The sequence below is a fragment of the Ovis canadensis genome, chromosome 9, assembly GCF_042477335.2.
Source record: "Ovis canadensis isolate MfBH-ARS-UI-01 breed Bighorn chromosome 9, ARS-UI_OviCan_v2, whole genome shotgun sequence".
Classification (NCBI taxonomy): Eukaryota; Metazoa; Chordata; class Mammalia; order Artiodactyla; family Bovidae; genus Ovis; species Ovis canadensis.
Genome location: NC_091253.1, coordinates 87233421 through 87253762, shown reverse-complemented (window position 1 = coordinate 87253762; position 20342 = coordinate 87233421). Strand labels below are relative to the sequence as shown.

The following is a 20342-nucleotide window of genomic DNA, read 5'->3' as shown; positions in this document are numbered from 1 at the left end:
CACACACACACACACACACAGACACAGAGTTTATATAAAACCACGAAAGACCCCAAATATCCAAAGCAATCTTAAGAAAGAACAACAAAGCAAGAGATATTATGTTCCCTGATTTCAAACCATACTATAAACCTATATTAATTAAAGCAGGATGCTACTGCAAGCCCTGAGGGGCTCTCACTTCTGGCACCTAGCACCCGGCCACATGCCGGCTGGGTGTGACCCTCTCCAGGCACATGGGGAGTTTGACTGGGGTGGTACACCTGTCAAACTGTAACACGGGTGTCCTAAGGTGAGCTCAGGGAGGACAGAAACCTCCTATGGAGCAGAAGGGTAAAGCTCACTTGATCTTGATTTTTAATACGAATACAGACCATGAAAGCAGGGCCTCATGATTCTTCTGACCTTCAGGATTTTGAGCAGGAGGTCTCAGAAAACTTACCACAGGGATAACTGGTTTGTGGCAGCCAAGCATTCATAAGGAGATCGCGTTTTGATTCTTCAATGTCAACTCTTCCTATCATTGTCATTGTCAAAATAAAACACAGACATACAGATCAACAGAACAGAACAGGGAGCCCAGAAATAAATCCAGAGTTCTGCGGTCAATTAATCTATGACAAAAGAGACAGGACTATACGATGGGGGAAAGACAGTCTCTTCAATAAACGGTGCTTAAAAAACTGGACAGCTATATGCAATGGAATAAAACTAGACCACTTTCCTACAGCATATACAAAAATAAACTCAAATAGATTAAAGACTTAAATGTGAGACCTGAATCCATAAAACTCCTAAAAGAAAACATAGGCAATATGCTCTCTGAAACTGATCTTAGCAACAGTTTTACTTTGGATCTGTCTCCTCAGACAAGGGCAACAGGTAAGCAAATGGGACTACAACAAACTAAAAAGTCTTGTACAGCGAAAGAAACCATCAACAAAACAAAAAGGCAACTTCCTGAATCAAAGAAGCCATTTGCAAATGATACACCTGATAAGGGGTTAATATCCAAAATATATGAAGAACTCATACAACAGCAAAAAAAAAAAATCCAATTTTAAAAATTGGTTAAGGAACTTAACACACATTTTTCCAGATAAGACATATAGATGGCCAACAGACACATGAAAAGATGCTTAAGATCACTAATTGTAAGGGAAATAAAAATCAAAACCACAATGAGATATCATCTCACACCTGTCAGAATGGCTATTTTCAAAAAGACAACAAAGTATTGGTGAGGATATGGAGAAAAGGGAACTCTTGTGCACTGTTGGTGGTAATGTAAATTGGTACAACCAACTGTGAAAAATAGCATGGAGTTTCCTCAAAAATTACAACTAGAACTACTATATGATCCAGCAATTCCACCTCTGGGTATCTGAAGAAAAGAAAAACTCAAATTAAAAAAGATATAGGTATCCCAAGTTCACTGTATCATTATTTACAGTAACCAAAATAGGAAAGCAACCTAAATATCCATTGATAGATGAATGGATAGAGAAGATGAGGCATTACTCAGCCACAAATAAGAATGAAATCTTGCCATTTGCAATAATCATGGATGGACCTAAAGGGTATACTATGCCAAGTGAAATTTAAACAGAGAAAGACATATGTGATATGATTTCACTTATATGTGGAATCTAAAAAACAACAAACTAACACTACAGAAACGGAATCATAGAGAACAAACCAGTGGCTGCAGAGGGGAGGGGATGAGGGAATGGGCAAGACAGGTGAAGGGAATTAAGCGGTGCAATCTCCGAGTTATAAAACAAGTCTCAGGGATGCAATGCACAGTGTAGGGAACATAGTCAGTAACACTGTGATAACTTTGTAATAGTGACAGACAGTAAGTAGACTTCCTGCAGTTCTCATTTCACAATGCGTAAAAATAGCAAATCACTATGCTGTACACCAGAAACTAACACAATAAATAAAAAATAGAAACCTCAATTCCCAACTGCTCGACAGAACTCACATGAAATAAACCCACTGTACAGGCATAACTTATTTCATTGTGCTTTGCTTTATTGTGCCTCACAGATACTTTGTTCTTTACCAACTGAAGGTTTAGGGGCATCCCAGTGGCAAGCAAGTCTATCTGCACCATTTTTTCCACAGCATTTGCTCACTTCACGTCTCTGTGTCACATTTGGGTAAACTATGATCTTTCGAAGTTTTTCATTATTATTACATCTGTTATGGTGATCTGTGATCAGTTATTTTTGATGTTACTACAAAGACTTGTTGAAAGCTCAGATGATGGTTAGTATTTTTTAGCAATGAAGTATTTTTAAATTAAGGTATGTGTATTGTTTCCTAAGACACAATGCTATGGTACACTTAATAGGCTACAGTGTAGTGTAAACATAATTTTTATAGCACTGGGAAACCAAAATAATCGTGTGACTTGCTTTATCACAATATTCACTTTATTGTAGTGGTCTGGAGCCAACCTGCAATATATCCAAGATATGTCTATATACTCATACTTTCTAGAATGCATCTAAACTATAAAGGATATATATATATATATTTATTTATTTATACTACCCAAAATTAACTGTACTTTATAAATATTCAAAGTAAATTACATGAACCTTCTCATACTGATAATCAAATATCAAGAAACTGCTAAACTGGTCATTTCATATGAATAAGATGATATAGTTACTGACAAATACTTTGTATATAAGTACAATAAAATTTAATAAATACAGTTACACTTTAGAAAGGGATGCCCAAGGAATCTGATGATAATTTAATTTAATGCTTTATTTATCCAGTAAGATGTAACTCATATATACTTTCTTACCATGATATTGTAGTTGACATTAATGGTCTCATCTTCGTGAGGGGCGTTCACTTGAACAGGTTTAACATCACTCTTTCCTTTCCTTACAACATCATAGATAGGATTTCGAGGTCGCTGGTTTAGTAGAATTTTTTTCAACTGCTTTTCCAGAAGTTGTGGAGCATTGTTAACTACTTCAAAAACTCCATAGACCACATTAAATCTAACTGCCTCTGAAAAGGTCTGCAAAATAAATTTGCAGAAATGTCTTAAAAACCAGAAACTCACTGCTCCAAGAAGATTTGATACTTACAGGTATGCATATATACTTACACAAAGTTCTGTATTCTTAATAGTTAAATCTTTCCTCTTAGGAGCTTGGAAACTTTTGACTACAGGTAAGGGAACCCACTGAACCCTTCCTTCCAAATGTACTTATGCCATAAGTGTCAGGATATATTATGGCAGAAATTTTCTTTGCATACACCTCTTATCTCTAGAAAAGATTGAGGGTAGGAGGAGAAGGGGCAACAGAGGACAAGCTGGATGACATCATTGACTCAATGGACATGAGTTTCAGCAAACTCCAAGAGATGGTGAAGGACAGGGAAGCCTGGCATGCTGCAGTCCATGGTGTCGCATAGAGTCAGACATGACTGAACAACTGAACAACAACAACTTATATCTGTGCTTCTTTGGAACTAGAAAGAAATACACCCTGGTCTCTGTGAAGCGACGTTATTCTCTTAGAAGGGGGTGGATTACTAGGGAAGAATGAATCAGAGAAGATATAACACTCCTGTCGTCTCTTTCATCCCCAGGAGCCATAAAAGCTAGGTCTCTCTCGCCCAAAAGGAGAAAATTAAATACAATCTGTTCTTCATTTAAGACTATTTCAACACCATTCCATTCACTGTGACAAAAAGAGAGACAAAGAGAGTGAAAGACAACATTTCTGAGCTTTTCTCTGTAATTACTAAATGCTGCCAACTTTTATTTAAAGTCAGTCAGTTACAGTCAGGAGTCTTGAGTTTTAATACCAGCTTGCCAGTAAGTAGCTCTATGACTTTGGGTAAATCACTCCATAGCAAGCATATGGTGGATTGCCTGTTTCTTTTCTCATTTTGCCCTCCAAATCTAGAATCAGGTCTGTTTTTCAGAACATTAATTTATTTTAGGATATCTTCAATGAACTGCATACTCATGTAGTAAGTGTACTGAGGAGAGCATCAATTCTTCCAAGTTTTACTAGGAGATTGCTAGATACACTATTAGTTAAAATTTAATAAATAGCAGGATGTTATAAAATTGGAGTTACAAATATATATGTATAGGTACAAATACCTACTATGTGTTTGTATGTATGTGTGTGTATGTACACACACACACATACATATATGTATATGAGTAACCTTCCTGGTGGCTCAGAGCTAAAGAATCTGCCTGTAATGCATGAGATACAGGTTCAATCCCTGGGTCAGGAAGATCCCCTGGAGAAGGAAATGGCAACTCACTCCAGTAATCTTGCCTGGGAAATCCCATGGACAGAAGAGCCTCGCAGGCTACGGCCCATGAGGTCGTGAAAGAGTCAGACATGACTGAGTGACTTAACAACAACAACACATATGTGTATCTACATGTGCTGTGCTGCGCTTAGTCACTCAGTCGTGTCCAACCCTTTGCGACCCCATGGACTGTAGCCTGCCAGCTCCTCTGTCCACAGGGATTCTCCAGAGAAGAATATTGGAGTGGGTTGCCATGCCCTTCTCCAGGGGACCTTCCTAACCCAGGGATATAACCAGGCTTACTGCACTGCAGGTGGATTCTTAACCACCTGAGCCACCAGGGAAGCCTATCCCTTCTCCAAGGGAACTTCCCGACCCAGGAATAGAACTGGGATCTCCCTGCATTGCAGGCGGATTCTCTACCAGCTGAGCCACCAGGGAAGCCTGTGTATTTATATACACAGACATATTTTTTAATGAAAACTCATCCTACAGCCAGACGGCATCTTAGGAAGATCCTGAAGATGCCTCCTCTGATGGACACGGCATCTTAGGAAGATCCTGAAGATGCCTCCTCTGATGGACACACTGAGTCCATAGCTACATATAGAAAAATTTCCTTCTAAAGAAGCGTAAAAACAAAACAAAACAAAAGCCTAAAAGCTGGCTGAGTGTGACTATATATTGGTCAAACAAGATGAAAACCACATCAAACAGGAGAAGCTGGGACACAAACTCACCTTCAACCCCACCCCTGGAGCAGTCACCCCTGCAACTCAAAATCCAGAGCAGCCCCATGAGGAGCAGAGGGTTCAGACCCCAAATCAGGCACCCAACTTTTAAGACCTGCACCTGAGAAATGAGCCCAATTTTTAAAATCAAAGAGCTCACATCTCAACTGAAATGTGAGACAAGAGAGAGGGGTCCTACAGTCAGTCCATAACATGGAATCATATTTAATTAAAACTAGCCCTTGAATTCCTTGAAAACTGTCATAAAGTATAGTGTTGTCCGAACTTTCAAGTTAGCACTGGACACGGATTAACAGACTGGTTCCAAATAAGGAAAGGAGTACTTCAAGGCTGTATATTGTCACCCTGCTTATTTAACTTATATGCAGAGTACATGATGAGAAACGCTGGGCTGGAGGAAGCACAGCTAGAATCAAGACTGCCGGGAGAAATATCAATCACCTCAGATATGCAGATGACACCACCCTTACGGCAGAAAGTGAAGAGGAACTAAAGAGCCTCTTGATGAAAGTGAAAGAGGAGAGTGAAGAAGTTGGCTTAAAGCTCAACATTCAGAAAACTAAGATCATGCCATCTGATCCCATCACTTCATGGGAAGTAGATGGGGAAACAGTGGAAAAAGTGACAGATTTTATTCTGGGGGGCTCCAAAATCACTGCAGATGGTGGCTGCAGCCATGAAGTTAAAAGACGCTTAATCCTTGGAAGAAAATTTATGACCAACCTATAGATAGCATGATGCTGTGAAAGTGCTGCACTCCATATGTCAGCAAATTTGGAAAACTCAGCAGTGGCCACAGGACTGGAAAAGGTCAGTTTTCATTCCAATTCCAAAGAAAGGCAATGCCAAAGAATGCTCAAACTACCACACAATTGCACTCATCTCACATGCTAGGAAAGTCAAGCCAGGCTTTAGCAATACGTGAACCGTGAACTTCCTGATGTTCAAGCCAGTTTTAGAAAAGGCAGAGGAACCAGAGATCAAATTGCCAACATCTGCTGGATCATGGAAAAACCAAGAGAGTTCCAGAAACACATCTATTTCTGCTTTATTGACTATGCCAAAGCCTTTGACTGTGTGGATCACAATAAACTGTGGAAAATTCTGAAAGAGATGGGAATACCAGACCACCTAACCTGCCTCTTGAGAAATCTGTATGCAGGTCAGGAAGCAACAGTTAGAACTGGACATGGAACAACAGACTGGTTCCAAATAGGAAAAGGAGTACATCAAGACTGTATATTGTCACCCTGCTTATTTAACTTATATGCACAGTACATCATGAGAAACACTGGACTGGAAGAAACACAAGCTGGAATCAAGATTGCTGGGAGAAATATTAATAACCTCAGATATGCAGATGACACCACCCTTATGGCAGAAAGTGAAGAGGAACTAAAAAGCCTCTTGATGAAAGTGAAAGAGGAGAGTGAAAAAGTTGGCTTAAAGCTCAACATTCAGAAAACGAAGATCATGGCATCCAGTCCCATCACTCCATAGGAAATAGATGGAGAAACAGTGGAAACCGTGTCAGACTTTATTTTGGGGGGCTCCAAAATCACTGCAGATGGTGATTGCAGGCATGAAATTAAAAGACGCCTACTCCTTGGAAGAAAAGTTATGACCAACTTAGACAGCATATTCAAAAGCAGAGACATCACTTTGCCGACTAAGGTCCGTCTAGTCAAGGCTATGGTTTTTCCAGTGGTCATGTATGGATGTGAAAGTTGGACTGTGAAGAAGGCTGAGTGCCGAAGAATTGATGCTTTTGAACTGTGTTGTTGGAGAAGCCTCTTGAGAGTCCCTTGGACTGCAAGGAGATCCAACCTGTCCATTCTGAAGGAGATCAACCCTGAGATTTCTTTGGAAGGAATGATGCTAAAGCTGAAGCTCCAGTACTTTGGCCACCTCATGCGAAGAGTTGACTCATTGGAAAAGACTTTGATGCTGGGAGGGATTGGGGGCAGGAGGAGAAGGGGACGACTGAGGATGAGATGGCTGCATGGCATCACTGACTCAATGAACGCAAGTCTGAGTGAACTCTGGGAGTTGGTGATAGACAGGGAGGCTTGGCATGCTGTGATTCATGGGGTCACAAAGAGTTGGACACGACTGAGCGACTGAACTGAACTGAACTGAGACAGCATATTAAAAAGCAGAGACATTACTTTGCCAACAAAGGTCCATCTAGTCAAGGCTATGGTTTTTCCTGTAGTCATGTATGGATGTGAGAGTTGGATGGTGAAGAAAGCTGAGCACTGAAGATCTGATGCTTTTGAACTGTGGTGTTGGAGAAGACTCTTGAAAGTCCCTTGGACTGCAAGGAGATCCAACCAGTCCATCCTAAAGGAGATCAGTCCTGAGTATCCATCAGAAGGACTGATGCTGAAGCTAAAATCCGGTACTTTGGCTACATGATGCGAAGAACTGACTCATGTGAAAAGACCCTGATGTTGGGAAAGACTGAGGGTAGGAGAAGAAAGGGACGACAGAGGATGAGATGGTTGGATGACATCACCGACTCAGTGGACATGAGTTTGAGTAAGCTCCAGGAGTTGGTGATGGACAGGGAGGCCTGGTGTGCTGTAGTCCATGGGGCCGCAAAGAGTTGGACATGACTGAGCAACTGGACTGAACCGAACTTTCAAGAAGGTCATCATCGTGAATTTTTCCTCTGACATTAAAATGTGTCATTAATTCTTCAGTTAGGGACTAGATAAAGTAGTGGGCTTGTGTTTATAGCTCACGTTATACAAAAGTATGTATGTTTGACACTAAGATCACCCTCAGCATGAGACGACAGCTAGGCAGGAAGGTCAGAGTCACTGAGGGAATGTTAGAGACTCCTCCTCCATCTCAGACCCCTCTCAGATGTTCACAGACTGGTCTATGTGTGTTTGTAAATGGCTACACAGACAAAGTCACCCTCGCTCTTTAAATCACTGTCGCTCACTCTGCAGAGCACAAATAATTCACTTTGAGTGACAACGCCTGTGTAAGTCTACTACAACAGAAGTATTTATAAAGCGGACTGATGGCACAGGGGTATTTGTCAAGAATCTTTAGGAAATTAAGGAAGTTGACCCTCCTGAGACCCCCAGAGTCCTTGAGGAGAGGCAGCCTGATGCTTTGGTTATCAGAGACCGCCTCAGAGAAGAGCCCAAGGTTGGCCCTGAAAGGACAGTGGGCTGGACTGCCCACAGCTCAGTGTGGCCTCCTGCACCCTCTGTCCTTCCCTGGTGGCTCAGACAAGAAAGAATTTGCCTGCAGTGCGGGAGACCTGGGTTGGGAAGATCTCTTGGAGGAGGACATGGCAACCCACTCCAGTGTTTTTGCCTGGAGAATCCCCATGGACAGAGGAGCCTGGTGGGCTACAGTCCATGGGGTTGCAAAGAAATTGGACACAACTGATCGAGTAAGCACAGCAGCACCACATAAAGAAAGCTGAGTCTGGAAGAATAAACAGGCATTCATATCGGGCAGACAAGGGAGAGGAGGGAGCTCAGCAAGAGAAACAGTGAGTGTATCAAGATATTTGCACAAACAATAGGCGAGGAGTGCCAGACAACAGGGCACCTGTGAGGACCTGCAAGCAGTTTGCCGCTGCTGAAGCAGAATACCCAAGGGGAGAATAACAGGACGGAAACCTGAAGACAAAGGCAGAGGACGAGATCACCTTCTATGTATGCCATAACTCTCTACATCGTCTCCCAAATCAGTGATTCCTGGAGTGTGTCCCTGGACCAGCAGCATCAGCATCACCTAGGAACCTGTTAGAAATGCAGATTCTAGGGTTCTCACTTCATAATCAGAAATTCTGGGGGTGGTTTCCAATATTCTGTGTCTAACCAGCTCACAGATGATTCTGATGCATGCTCAAGTGTGAGAACCATTGCTTTAGAATGATGGGGAGCCACTGGAGAGGTTTCAGCTGGAGGGTGGGATGGGTGGGGTGTAGGGCGAGACAGAATCCAGGTTAAGCAAACTTCAAAGCCCACGTGCTGTTTGCTGCTTCATGCTGACTTCCATGTGTGCTCACAGACATGGAGGGGCTGGCAATCGAGGATCTACATGTAGGAGAAAGAACCCTGGGCTGTATTCCCCGAAGTCCTGTTTGCTCAAAAGGAATCTTTCTCACATATCATGTCCTCTGTTACCATTTCTAAGCTTATCTACAAAATTCCTCAAGTTAGTTTAGCATGTGACAATGAAAGACATGCAAACTGGGGGGACAGAAATGAATGATGGAGGAAGACTTTCTCCCAGAAAGCTGAGTAGGCTGATTTAGAGAAAACTCAGCTTTTAATCATATGACAGGAAAAAATCTTCAGTTTTAGCCTCAAACTCAATCCTCTGCAAGCTGTTACTGACTGCTCTTTTCCTTACTTAATTTTCTTATTTCAAGAGTATCATTTCCCAAATGTTCTAAAACGAATTGACCTGAAGGTGGTGAAAGCTAACTTTGTAGTACCAGTCATCCATGTGCGAAAAATATTTTCACAGAAAAAGCAAGTGCATGAAAATATTTTTACCACAATAAATTGCTGGTTCCACATTTCTTTAAAAAGAGGAGGGGGAAAAAAAAAACCTGTGAATAATTAGTGATGTGCTTAAACTGCCAGCCAAGCACCACTGAAACTTACCGGGTGCCAAATTATTTAGCTGAACAGTATTTAAATTAAAAACTAATGACTAGGTTAATTTAATACATGTTCATCTCTGCTCCAACTCTGTCTCTACTAATTGAGATCCAAAGCTATATTTAAAACATGCATCTTAGTCAGTGAATGAGAAACATCTGACTGCTTGAATGTAACAAGTCAGTTACCAATAACAACTTCTTTTAATCTAAGTTTTATTGTCATTTTAGATGTTTAACCATAAACTATTTACTGGACATATTCACCAGTGGGAGGGGACGAATCATGTGCCACATAAAATGCATAGAAAATGTCCTAAGTTAATAAAATGAGTTGCATTATGTAATTTGAGTGCTTTATGTTTGAGCTACAAGGCTTATCAAAACATCCATTGGAACAAATGCTGAACTAAGCAGTACTATCTAGGGCTCCATCAACACCTTGAAAAATCAGTCTCTGAGTATTTGAATTTTGGCAGAGGAAGACCCAAGTTATTCATCTCTCCTTCATCACACTCATTTCCCAAATCCATTGTCTCTTTCTTTCTCTCCTTTTACTCAACCATCTAACATATAGTTCCTTCATAAAGCTGCAAGAAATTATAATAGCTTACAGATTTTAAAGAAGTGTGGAGAATCATTCCAAAAAAAGAAGTTATGGTAAAATTCCAAAGGCACATAGCTAAGCATGGTCTGGCAAACACATGACATACCTATCCTTGCTAGGAGGGTATAGAGCAGGCCACCCCTTCAGCTTCTGCAAACCATAAATGTCACAAACATTCTCAACCACCCACAGAGGCCCAACCTAAATCTGTATGCGGGCTCATCTACTCAATCCCACAACAGTCACTGAGCATAAAACACACAAAATAAAACCAAAAAGGGGGGAAAAGAGTGTTTTCACACTATAGCATAGAAGAAAATTTAATAAGCAAACACTTGTCCATAAAGAGTTGACAGGAAAAAAAAAAGCCTTCCCAGACACTAAATGAAAACAATATCTGAATGTGATCCTGGCACCAGAACAAACAGAATGAAGTTATGAAAGCTAGGATTTGGAGAGTGCCACACTCGTTTATAATAGCAGCAACTGTCCTGGATTCCCCTCATCACAAAATAACATGGAGGCAGGATACGAGCCATCAGTTTCTGGATCTTACAATGTGTCCCAAGGGTGTAATGGTGTAATGGAAAGAGATGGTGTAGGAGACAGAGAGCCTCATTCCAAGGCCCATTTGTGCCACAATCCACTTACAGGACCATGGGCATTTCACCATAGATGTGGAGAAGGTCTCAGAAATCTAGATACCTAAGAGCTCTTTTAGATCGAGAATGTTGTTATATGTATCTATACTGTCAGGCTGAGACTGTTGGGCTTTTGTTTTGGGTTGTTTTTTTTGTTTTGTTTTGTTTTGTTTTGTTGAGGGTGGAGGTGGTAGAGCAGGAGAGGCAGAAGAAGATTAGAAGGTTTATTTAGTTTAAGGATCTTATGCGGAAGGTGTAAAAATTTAAAAAAAAAATCATCCTCAAGAAGTTTTGGGAGATACAGAAGAAAGGGATCTATCCTGGCCCCAGAAAATTGACAGTGTAATTTCTAGGATTAAGAAAAAAAAAACAAAAAACAAAAAACAGAGTAGAAGAAATTAATCAAATTTTATTTACCTGAAAAAGTCTATTCTCCCACCCAATACGTACATCCCCTATAAAATATTTCCCCAAATGATTACCTATACCTGAATATCTGAATCACAGAGAGTTTAGTCCTTCACTAGCCAGCCCATTCTATGGTTAGAAAACCATCTTTAAACATCTTTCTTCTAGTGAGTGAAAATCAATTTCCTCATAAATGCTGGCCCTGGTTCTGCCCTCGAGCTTCACAGAAACTCTTAACCCTTCTTCCTCAAGAAACTCTTAACCATTCTTCCTCAATCACATCTTCAAATATTTAGAAAGAGCTGCTTCATTACAACATTTCTACTCATTCCCAAACCAGGTCCAATACTCACTCATCTTTCACCCCTCACTCATTTGACGTAGTTTCCACAGCATTCATTAACCAAGTCTCCCTGAGTCTGGTTTAGTGGAGCAGCTCAACATATGGCACCAAGAACACAACACAATATTCCACATGTGGTCTGACAATTCAATCCAATGCAAAAAAAAAAAACACACAAACATTAATGAGTGCCTTCTAGGCTCCAGACTAATATTGTTCTTGATCTTAACTATAATTCTATTAATGCGCCCTAAAAACACATTAGCTTTACTTATTTTAGCCCATATTCCAGACTGCTGCTGCTGCTGCTAAGTCGCTTCAGTTGTGTCCGACTGTGCGACGTCATAGACGGCAGCCCACCAGGCTCCCCTGTCCCTGGGATTCTCCAGGCAAGAACACTGGAGTGGGTTGCCATTTCCTTCTCCAATGCATGAAAGTGAAAAGTGAAAGTGAAGTCGCTCAGTCATGTCCGACCCTTCGCGACCCCATGGACTGCAGCCTACCAAGCTCCTCCATCCACGGGGTTTTCCAGGCAAGAGTACTGGAGTGGGGTGCCATTGCCTTCTCCAATATTCCAGACTACCATGACCAAAATGAGACTAAATTCTGTTATCCAAACTGTCAGTCTACTCCTCTCCTGCCATTTCTATAGTCACTACAGTGCAGTAGGACAAGTTTTTGAGCCATGTGGGCCTGGGTGGACCCTGTCACTCACCAGCTGAGTAAGCTGGAAAAACACCAGTTCACTTGCAATGTTTCATCCAAGTCTCTGATACATAATAATTTTTAAAAGTCAAAGCCAATGACAGGTTTGTGTGGAACAGATTATTCTCTAGAATGACAATAATCCATCAATCCAACTAAAGCGTGACTGTCCCTCATGTCTCAGGAATGGAAGACGAGACAGGCTGGTTAGTGAAGGAAAAGGAGAGAGAAGCACTAAATCTGTGCCAGGTACGTAACACATATTACCTCATTTTGTAACAGTCTTGCAAGACGGTTCTACTGTGTCCTTAGAGAAAGGTATTGAGGAACTCAGTAATTAAGGAATATACCTGAGATCACATGGGCAACGAGTGAAGCAGCTGAGGTCACACAGTCCTGTTTCTCTGCTCTTCCAGCCATTACACTGGAGATGAGCACAGGAGCAATGCACGCGGCCAAGGTGGGCGAGGGCGGCTAGGGACGGGAGGATGACATAAGGATGAAGCTACAGAGAAAGCTAGAAAGAGTCCGTATTAAGGAGTTTGGACTTGCAAGTTGGACTATTAAGAGTCAACGCCTACTGGCTATGATTAGCGAAATATCTGAGAATAAATTTCACAGATGATGATAGGGCTCTGAAGACAAACACAGCAGCCTAAGTGGAGCATGTATTGTTTAGACAGGGTTGGGAGGGAAGGCTTTCTGGACGGAGTGATTTAAATCAGAGAGAAAGTGATACAAATATCTCGGGGGAGAGCCCTCCAGGCTAAGAGGCCCTGAGTACAGTTAGCATACTCACGTTTGAGAAACATAAAAGGCCAAGTTTTCCAGCTAGGCTGGAAAAGGATTAACAAGCAAAAGAGGCATAGGAAATAAAGCCCAAGAGATGGCAAGAGCCAGATTATACAGGATTTTGTATTTTATTCTTAGTGTAACGAGGAGCCACTAGACAAAGTTTTGAGCAGGAAGTAAGATGGCTCAATTTATTATCATTATTGTCACTCACTGAAATCATAATACATTAAATTTACAGTTCCCTAAAGTACCGATTCATAACTATCCAAAAGAAAGAAGGGTGAAAATAAAAAAGACAGAGAGCGTGAGATTAGTTTGGCTCACTAATTCTCAGTAAGCCCATGCTGGCTTCTAATTCTTAGTTAAGTGCTCATAAACCAAACATTACTAATCTGTTTTAGAATCTTGCCAGTAACTTGGTCTGGAAATCCATTATTCCTTCTCCTCCCTGCCCCCAATTGCTTTTTGAAAACCTGTGATATTTCCCCTTCTCCCATCTTGGGCATGAAGCGTGAGTAGTTAATATGTAGACTGTACAGTACCAAATGTAAATGCAAAGGGATGAGACAGATGGAGAGAGACAGAAAGACAGTGAATATAATATAAAAGCAGAGGATTTGGAGAGACAGAAAAGAAGGATAAGTGGCCCAGGTGGGCTGCATGGGCCACATGAAGGGGTCAAACTGCCTGAAGGAGGAAAAACATTATTGCATAGAGTTCAAAAGAAACCACACTAAGTCAATTTCAACTAAAGCCTTGAAACAAATGTATATGAAAAGGTTATGTCTCTTCTAACTGGATGGCAGGATATGGGCTGAACTCTTCTTAAACTTGAAGTTAATTTCCTATACTATTGTTATATTTCTTCTATAATTTAAGATTGATCTTTTTTTAATAATGAAGAAAATTAGGTGGCGGAGGGGGGGTGTATTTTCTAGGCCAAGTAAAAGTCTATATAATCATAAATCTCGAGACAATGAAATGTATATTTTGAGAAACTGAAATCAGACCCAACAGAAAGACTATTTTTTCTAAAACTTCACTAAAATGTATTTTTTTGTGTTTTTTTTTTTTTTGGAAGAAGAATGGAGAATGCAGAGCCTAGAGGAAAGACTGCATAATCCAGAAGAATAAAATTCTGACAATAATTTTGTGGTTCTGCTGGGTATTTTATAACACACACTTGGACGATGAAAGGTGAAGAGTCAGACCACAGAGGAAGTTGTCGAAGTGTCCTGTAACATGGCTAAAGCCTGTTGCTGGAAAGGGAGAGCGTGGCTTAGTGTCTCAACCTGACCCCCATGATGGTTTCAGAGACCCAGCATGCCCCATGGAGGAGAAAACACAAATTCTTTTTGAAAAAAAGGAAACAAAACAAATAAACATGTGAGCATAGTACATACATATGCACAAGAATTCATCTAGGCAAAAAAAAAAAATATATACATCTAGTACTTTCCCTTCAAAACACATTTTCTGTAGTTAGGCTTTAAGACACTGCTCGTTTTAGGGCCCAATCCCTTTAAAATTACCTGAGACTTTTTTATATTTCAGATTTTCCCTAATAGTATTTGAATGAAACAGTTTCCATTTAAAATACAAATCTTTTATCTTTCCTTCATCTGACATTCCTGATGAACTCTGTTTCTACACAACAGTATCAGTGTTTTTATGCATCCCCATTTCATTTTTCCTAAACCCCTCAGTACTTACTCTGTCACTGCTAAGACCAAAAATCTCTTATCTAGTATCTACCTATGATACACCACCAGCAGTGTCCCCCATCTTATTTACTACTGATATAAAATGCTAGTTGCCTTAAACATAAATTTCACTTTAATATCTGTCCAAGAGGATACCAATAATTGCCCAGAGGCAAGAAATTTAGTTTCTTAAATGGTTTTATATTATCTCCTCATTGCCTCTGTTCAAAGACTAAAATAATACCCAAATACAACTGTACAAGATTTTGTACAGAATGCTTTTGATGGTTAGAAAAATGCCAGCTTCCCTTTTTTCTTTTATTTACTTTTATTGTAATATAACTGATCCAGCTTTCTTCAATAATAATAATTCCTAAATATGATTCAAACCCAAATGATTAACTCCATAAAAGACACAACTTTATCTTGTAAGAAAGATATGGTTTTTTCTATCAAAGAAGAAGATGCAAGAAATAAAGAAGCATTTAGAATAGTTGAACAGAAAGGTATATAGCTGGCTTGTGAATAAGATTTCCTAAAATGGTGGCTAATTACCAAACCTTTGTTCTTTCCACCTTTTGAGTCTCTTTCCTCGTAAGGATATTTTAGTGGGCCTTATCCTGGACATGTTCAAAAAACTAAAAAGGTGGGGAAAATCATTACCAACTGTCCAATAAAAACTTAGGTGACCGCCGGGAAAGACTGTAACTCTGTGGTCCTCAACCTATGAGGAGCCAGGGGAGGGAACTTGCATCTTTGGGCTAAAAACCCAGCAAACCTCCCATCTGATGTGCTTGCTCCCAGACCTCTGTCTGTAAGGCACCCTTCTGGAGAAGTAAAGACTACCTTGCTGAGCCATTTTCGACTGTCTGGTTCATTCCTGAAGCTGACACCGTTTGAGAGCATTTCCAACAATCTAAATGCTTTAATTAGTATTTTTTAAAAAATATTATTCCTGATAAATCTGTCTCACAAGATAACCCAGTGTGTACAATATTTTGTTTTGATAATATATTCCATGGAACATAATAATACACTCACTGGAAGGCTTAGGAATTCATTAAAGTAGTCCACAAGGAAATCATCTGTTGCCAAAGAATCTTCCTGCAAAAATATAAAAGCATAATATTAATAAGCGTATACCAAGATGTTTTAAAACCACGCAAACATTATTCTCTAATTCTGCTATCAATAGATTATAATATAGAGCTTTCAATCTGTTTCAATTAGTCGACAGTGAACCGTCCCTATAAACAGAACAGTGTTACAATCTCTGGAAGGAAGAAATACAAAAACGTCCTCTTAAAAGGCCTTGCTGCTATACTTGGCTGGAAACAGAACAAGTGAGAAATACAGCATGACAGGCAAACAAACATCAACAAGGACAAAATAGCACACATAGTAAATTTCCCATGGATTTATCACAAATATTTATCTTACAAAAATAAAGGCAGAATCAATAAAGATAGAACCAGTGTTTGGGGTTAAGATGAAATTCAGAATGAAAAACTCCATAAATTGCCTAATGAAAGTAATAAACTAAGTGAAAAAAATAACCCACTGACTGCTTAGAATGAGAGCTTTAATAATCTGGGTCACGCTTCACTTTTGCAAGAAGCAACTTTGACAACACATGTGTTCTAAGCATAAAGATTGTATATGCTTTTTTCCATGACTATCTCATCCACCAACACAGTTGCTTTTATAGTTGGCAAAATTGGAAAGCCACTGTCAATAACAAAGTCTCTCTTCCAAATAAAGCACCTTATTTTATTAGCAATTGTTTCCATTGTGTCAAAAGCACATCCTCACGTACCCTGTTGTATAGTATGTGTGTTTTTATTATTCATAATTATATTTCAGTTTCCCAAATCTAACATGAAAGTTGACACTATGACACAATGTTATTATTTCCATATGGCTGATTATTTTCTTCTTATACTGGCCAATTTTAAAAAACTGATTGAAGTATAATGTGAAAGTATAAGCAAGATATGACACTATATTAATACCTACTTCAGAAGTAGATTTTCATGGTAATTTCTTTAAGTAATTGCAGTATCAGAATAGAATTATAAACAATCACTTATATGATTTATCTCAAAGAACTTAGTAAATTCTGAACTGGCTAAGACAACAACTAAGGATTTAGTTTACTAAAAGTCTCTGATTTAAACAACAAACTCAGGATCTCACAAAGCTACTACCCTCACAGCAGTACTTTAGTAATACATGCTCAAACAAAATTCTCACCGGCAAAGGTCAAACAAAGCAGAGCAAGGCAGATAACATTTGGTGGAGGCTAAAAGAGTAACTTATATGCAGAATACATCATGCAAAATGCCAGGCTGGCTGAAGCACAAGGTGGAATCAAGATCGCCAGGAGAAATATCAATAACCTCCGATATGCAGACACCACCACCCTTACGGCAGAAAGTGAGAGGAAACAGAGGTTCTTAATGAAAGTGAAAGAGAAGAGTGAAAAAGTTGGCTTAAAACTCAACATTCAGAAAACTAGGATCATGGCATTTGGTCCCACCACTTCATGGCAAATAGATGGGGAAACAATGGAAACAGTGATAGACTTTATTTTCTTGGGCTCCAAAATCACTGCAGATGGTGACTGCAGACATGAAATTAAAAGATGCTTGTTCCTTGGAAGAAAACCTATGACCAACCTAGACAGCATATTAAAAAGCAGAGACGTTACTTTGCCAACAAAGGTCCGTCTAGTCAAGGCTATGGTTTTTACAGTAGTCATGTATGGATGTGAGAGGTGGAACATAAAGAATGCTGATCACCAAAGAATTGATGCTTTTGAACTATGGTTTTGGAGAAGACTCTTGAGAGCCCCTTGGACTCCAAGGAGATCTAACCAGTCCATCCTAAAGGAAATCAGTCCTGAATATTCATTGGAATGACTGATGCTGAAGCTGAAACTCCAATACTTTGGCCACCTGATGTAAAGAAGTGACTCATTAGAAAAGACCCTGGTGCTGGGAAAGATTGAAGGCAGGAGGAGAAGGGGACAACCGAGGATGAGATGGTTGGATAGCATCACCAACGTGATGGACATGAGTTTGAGTAGTCTCTGGGAGTTGGTGATGGCAAGGGAAGCCTGGCATGCTGCAGTCCATAGGGTCGCACACATAGATGCCGAGAAAGCCTTTAACAAAATTCAACATCCATTTATGATAAAAACTCTCCAGAAAGCAGGAATAGAAGGAACATACCTTAACATAATAAAAGCTATATATGACAAACTCACAGCAAACATTATCCTCAATGGTGAAAAGTTGAAAGCATTTCCCCTAAAGTCAGGAACAAGACAAGGGTGCCCACTTTCACCACTGATACTCAACATAGTTTTGGAAGTTTTGGCCACAGCAGTCAGAGCAGAAAAAGAAATAAAAGGAACCCAAATTGGAAAAGAAGAAGTAAAACTCTCACTGTTTGCAGATGACATGATCCTCTACATAGAAAACCCTAAAGACTCCACCAGAAAATTACTAGAGCTAATCAATGAATATAGTAAAGTTGCAGGATATAAAATCAACACACAGAAATCCCTTGCATTCCTATACAGTAACAATGAGAAAATAGAGAAATTAAGGAAACAATTCCATTCACCATCACAATGAAAAGAATAAAATACTTGGGAATATATCTACATAGGGTTGCACAGAGTCAGACACAACTGAGTGACTGAACTGTTTCTGTTACTGTTACTGCTGCTACTGCTAAGTCGCTTCAGTCATGCCCGACTCTGTGAGACCCCAGAGATGGCAGCCTACCAGGCTCCTCTGTCCCTGGGATTCTCCAGGCAAGAACACTAGAGTGGGTTGCCATTTCCTTCTCCAATGCATGAGAGTGAAAAGTGAAAGTGAAGTCGCTCAGTTGTGTCCGACTCTTTACAACCTCATGGACTGCAGCTCACCAGGCTCCTCGGTCCATGGGATTTTCTAGGCAAGAGTACTGGAGTGTGGTGCCAAAAGGGTAATTATCTTTTGACTTTAACCTTTCAGAGTTACTTCAATTTTCTGGACTTTATTTAGCAAACTAATAAACAATTCAACAAATATTTTTAGGATTTCCTGGGTAAATTTCCTAGGTAAAGGCATTATGCTACAACAAGGGTGGCCAAGTTTTACACAACTGGGCTCATGATCAAAAATCCACAGGTGGGAAGGGTGAGAATTTTAAATTAGTTAACTGTAATGGAGCATGGTTCCTATTTTGCTAAACTAGCCATTTCGTTTTTAAATTTTAGTTGTAAAACAAAAAGTGTATTTCATAAATACACATGGACCTAAATATCACCTAGTCAGTTACATAACCAGAAATTTCTAGAGAATCCTCAAATTCATATAGTCATTTCCAGATGCCTCACAATTCTAAGAGACTCTAACTCAATGCTTTCCAAACCACCTGTGATGAAACACCTGTTTTGTTTTCTCCCCCTAATCAGTTTCAGACAGATATTTTTGGTAAAATACAGTAAGAATGAATTATTAGAAAGCAAAATAAAAATATACATAATACAAGCCCAACTATTTTATTAATTATCGGGCTTCCCAGGAGGCACAGTAGTAAAGAATCCGCCTGCCAATGCTGAAGATGCAAAAGATTTAGGTTCACTCCCTGGGTTGAGAAGATCCCCTGGAGGAGGAAATGGCAACCCACTCCAGTATTCTTGCCTAGAAAATTCCACGGACAGAAGAGCCTGGCGGGCTACATTCCATGGGGTTGCAAAGAGTTGGACATGACTGAGTACATACGCACATTTTATTATTAAAGTCAATACTCTCGGGACTTCCCTGGTGGTCCAGGAGTGAAGAATCCGCCTTGCAATGCAGGGGATGCAGGTTTGATCGCTGGTCAGAGAACTAAGATCTCACATGCTGAAGAGCAACTACGCCTGCACATGGCAACAACTGACCCCATGCCCCACAACTTGAGAGTCCACGAGTCGCAGCAAAAGATTCTGCATGACACGTCGAAGCTCCTGTGAACCACAACTAAGACCCAAGGTAGTCAAATAAGTGAATAAATAAATAGGTTAAAGTAAATAGGAACTAAAATCGATACTCAGTCAGATTGCCATAAGGCTTCCAAAGGTTTACTCTCGATTTGTGAACTCATCTCTGAATGGACAGACGGGAGTTCTCTGGCAGCATCAGTCTGCACACCCAACTCCAGCAGCACAGCCCTGACCCTTAGGGAGCAGTGTGCTCTCAGCCCCTCAGGTCCCCTTGAGGGACCACAGGAAAGGGCATTTCCTGGGCATTCAGTCACATCCTCCATTTGCACTTAACAACCATGGACACTTAATGTATTATTCAAATACATCAAAATCTGCATTTCTTTTCTGAAGCTGTATCTTAATTTCTACCAATATTAAACATAAAGGTTTCTGCTGGTATCAGGGCAGTTAGCTCCAC

The 20342-nt window shown here is 40.1% G+C and overlaps 1 protein-coding gene across 3 annotated transcripts in view; it reads right to left on the bottom strand.

Annotated features, from left to right (window-relative positions):
* Positions 1-20342, bottom strand: part of RGS22 (regulator of G protein signaling 22) — a 143243-nt gene that overhangs the window by 108413 nt on the left and 14488 nt on the right. For 2 of the 3 annotated variants that reach the window (XM_069600520.1, XM_069600518.1), the window contains exon 3: positions 15943-16005. Coding sequence is in view for 2 of the 3 variants with exons in the window: in XM_069600518.1 (XP_069456619.1) it covers positions 15943-16005 (63 nt within the window). In the remaining variant the exon portion in view is untranslated. Of the gene's footprint in view, positions 1-2824; positions 3047-15942; positions 16006-20342 lie in introns of all 3 variants that reach the window. The other variant, XM_069600519.1, reaches the window with a different exon arrangement.